Source organism: Micropterus dolomieu, unplaced genomic scaffold (assembly GCF_021292245.1).
Source record: "Micropterus dolomieu isolate WLL.071019.BEF.003 ecotype Adirondacks unplaced genomic scaffold, ASM2129224v1 contig_1477, whole genome shotgun sequence".
NCBI classification, from domain to species: domain Eukaryota; kingdom Metazoa; phylum Chordata; class Actinopteri; order Centrarchiformes; family Centrarchidae; genus Micropterus; species Micropterus dolomieu.
The window spans coordinates 1-3,405 of NW_025730467.1; the positions used below are offsets into that span (position 1 = coordinate 1).

General features: G+C 41.3%; 1 protein-coding gene across 1 annotated transcript; it reads right to left on the reverse strand.

Annotated features, from left to right (window-relative positions):
- Nucleotides 1-4: 4 nt before the first annotated feature.
- On the reverse strand, nt 5-3,396 carry LOC123964277 (protocadherin alpha-8-like; the record flags this gene model as incomplete). Its single annotated transcript, XM_046041346.1, has 1 exon — nt 5-3,396. A coding segment is annotated over exon 1 (2,019 nt), but the record flags the coding sequence as incomplete, so codon positions are not given.
- Between the last annotated feature and the right edge of the window lie 9 nt (nt 3,397-3,405).

Below are 3,405 nucleotides of genomic sequence, written 5' to 3' on the forward strand. Positions count from 1 at the left end.
CTGTCTCTGTGAAGGAGCGAAGTGTTCTGATCTGTCCTGTATAGCGGTCCAAACCAAAGAGACTGTGGTCAGTGACTTGCTGCAGTGAAAAGAGTAACCAGCCGTTATATCCTATATCAGCGTCATAGGCTCTGACTTTAGTCACCAAGTGTCCTGCGTTCACATTGCGGGGAATCTCCTCCACACCTTCAGCAGAACCGTTAGAGCTGACTGGATACAGGATGACTGGAGCGTTGTCGTTCTGATCCAGAATGAACACGTTCACTGTGACGTTGCTGCTCAGTGACGGAGTTCCAGAATCGGAGGCAACAACTTGGAACTGGAACGTTTTCAGAGTTTCAAAGTCGAAACTTTTTAGCGCCAAAATGTCTCCGTTTTCAGAGTTTATGTTGAGGAAAGACATTATATCATTTTGGCTCCCTTCTCTCACAATGTGATATGAAATAACTGCGTTGTCATTTAAGTCTTTGTCCGTTGCGCTCACGGAGAATATCGACGCTCCAGCTACGTTATTTTCTATCAGATAAAACTGTAAGGTATTTTGAGAGAATTGCGGTCTGTTGTCATTTACATCTGATATCTGGATGCTCAGAGTTTTAACGGTAGATAAGGGAGGTTCACCACAATCGGTGGCTTTTATTGTTATTTCATAATGTGACACCTCCTCTCGATCCAAAAATCCCTTTGTGACAACTGAATATATGTTTTCCTTGTAAGAAGGCTTTAATTCAAAAGGCACGTCTGAGGTTATGCTTGATATTATTTTTCCATTGACACCAGAGTCTTTGTCCTTCACACTAATGAGGGATACAATTGTTCCAGGCTTTGAGTCTTCGGACACTGAATTTGAGAGCGATGTGACTTCTATTTCCGGTGGATTATCATTGACGTCTAATATCTTTATAATGACTCTACACTCACCCGCTGATGGAGGTGTTCCTTTATCTGATGCCTCAACATCCAGTTTATAAACGTCATTTTCTTCATAGTCCACCACACCTTTTACTCTAATCTCTCCGGTTAGTTTGTCTAATTCAAAAATATCATAGACGTTTTTCTTTAGAGTTTTTCCAAGGCTGTATTCAACTTCGCTGTTGATGCCTTCATCTGGATCTGTGGCATTCATTCTAAACACTGAAGTACCGACGGGAACATTTTCCTGTATTGTAATTTGATAAACCTCCTGACTAAACATTGGACGGTTATCATTACTGTCCAGAACAATAATAGAAACATTTAGTGTGCCTGATCGTTGAGGTTTTCCTCCATCAACTGCTGTAACCAGCAGCGTGTGTTTGTCCGTTTGTTCTCTGTCTAACGATTTCTTCAGCACTAAAAATGGTATTTTATCCTCATCACTTTGACGGATGTCTACTTCAAAGTGATCGTTTGAAGTCAAAGTGTATGTACGAATAGAGTTAATTCCAGCATCGGGATCACGAGCAGTGTGCAGTTGAAATCGCCTTCCTGGCAATATTTGTTCACCTATTTCAAATCTTTGTTCTTTTTCTGGGAAACTAGGAGAGTGGTCATTTACATCAGTAATTTCTACTGCTACATAGTGTATTTCCAAAGGGTTTTCGACCAGGATTTTTAGCTCCGTCAAGCAGGCACCACTACCCTGACAGAGCTCCTCTCTGTCGATTTTCTTCAGCACATACAGAGCCCCATTGTCCTGGTTTACCTCAAAAAATGCATCCTTAGATTCAGACACAACACGGAACCGTCGGTCAAACAAAGAGGTGATGTCAAGGCCAAGATCCTTCGCAACATTTCCAACAACAGTTCCATATTTCACCTCCTCTGGAATAGAGTACCTTATTTCCGCCAAAGCCCGTTTTCCGACAAACAGCAGTAGAGCCAAATGAAAAGCAAACCAGGAACAGACCGTTCTCCTAGTTTGTGTTTCGAACCCCATCGTTATAAAACAATACATTAATACACCAAAACCCGTTGCTGCAATGAATGTCTGCATCCAACCCGTTTTTGTCGCAAATGTAGAAATAGCACAACACGATTCCATCGGGTAGCGAGCTCAACTCAAATGCCTTCTCTGGTTTTCACAGTGGGCAAACAAAAGCTTTTTGAGGGGAGGGTAAACGTTTCCTATGATTTCCCGATGTAATACTGACACCCAGAGGTCACTGGGAAAGTAAAAGGCTATTATATAACTCATTTTAAAAACAAACATACCCAGTTGCCCCATATGCGTTTTAAATTTACAGCATCTAAACACCTGCTCAAGCAGTTTACTTTGTGTAGCAAACAAAATATGTGTAGATTGTCTCTCAATGATGTAGCACAAGAATAATAGTTTAAGTTGTTAAAAAATCCCATGGATTTAGTTTATTTAATTTCTTCGTGCACTAAGTTCTGTATAGACAAGAAAGTATTTCCCTTTCAGCACCATGGATAGAGATCTGAACAAAGCGTTTGGTATTTACCAGCTTTCATCAGCTTGAAAATGACAAACACGTGATAAGTGAAGAATAGACACAACTGTGTGAAGCAGTGAGCCTCTTATCGACAAAACAAAGAAATTTTGCTACGCTGGAATACAAATATCTCTTGCTATAGAAACAGCAAATTCTGTCCTGTGAATCGGACTAACCTACAGATGCAAATAATAAGCATCACAATTGATCAGACTTGTACTATGTTCGAGTTTGTTTGAGCTGCTGATTAGTGTTCTATGTACTAGGGTTTTTAGAAAGATGATAAATATAAAATAGGCAATTGGGCAAAATTCAATGAGAGAAAGAGATGCATATAGACATTTTGTACGTCACATTGTTTTCAATATCTTACCTCTCCAGATCCCCTCCTCCTGTCTGGGAGCACTAGTGTATTCGCGTGGCTGCCCGGGACTATAGTAGATCCTATACTCATTCTGGGTCCAACTAACATGTACCGTTTCTCTCCAGATCTGTACTGGATGCTGTGGCACAGTGTCCCGTCATAATTAGTCTCTTGCAGATATTTAGAAGTATAGTCTGTGGTTTTGGAGCACTGCATTGCAATCAGCACAATGATACTGATGAGAAAAAGTACAGAAACTGAGCCCAAAGTTATCATCAGATAAAAAGTCACATCGGTCCCCTCCTCATCTTTTGCTGAACTTTTAACATCAGAAGCTGCAAAAGCCTCTTTGGGCTCCACAAGTTTGACCACCACAGTAGCTGTTGCTGAGAGCGACACGTTCCCATTGTCTTTGACCAGTATGATCAGTTTGTGCTCAGCCTCGTCTGTCTCTGTGAAGGAGCGAAGTGTTCTGATCTGTCCTGTATAGCGGTCCAAACCAAAGAGACTGTGGTCAGTGACTTGCTGCAGTGAAAAGAGTAACCAGCCGTTATATCCTATATCAGCGTCATAGGCTCTGACTTTAGTCACCAAGTGTCCTGCGTT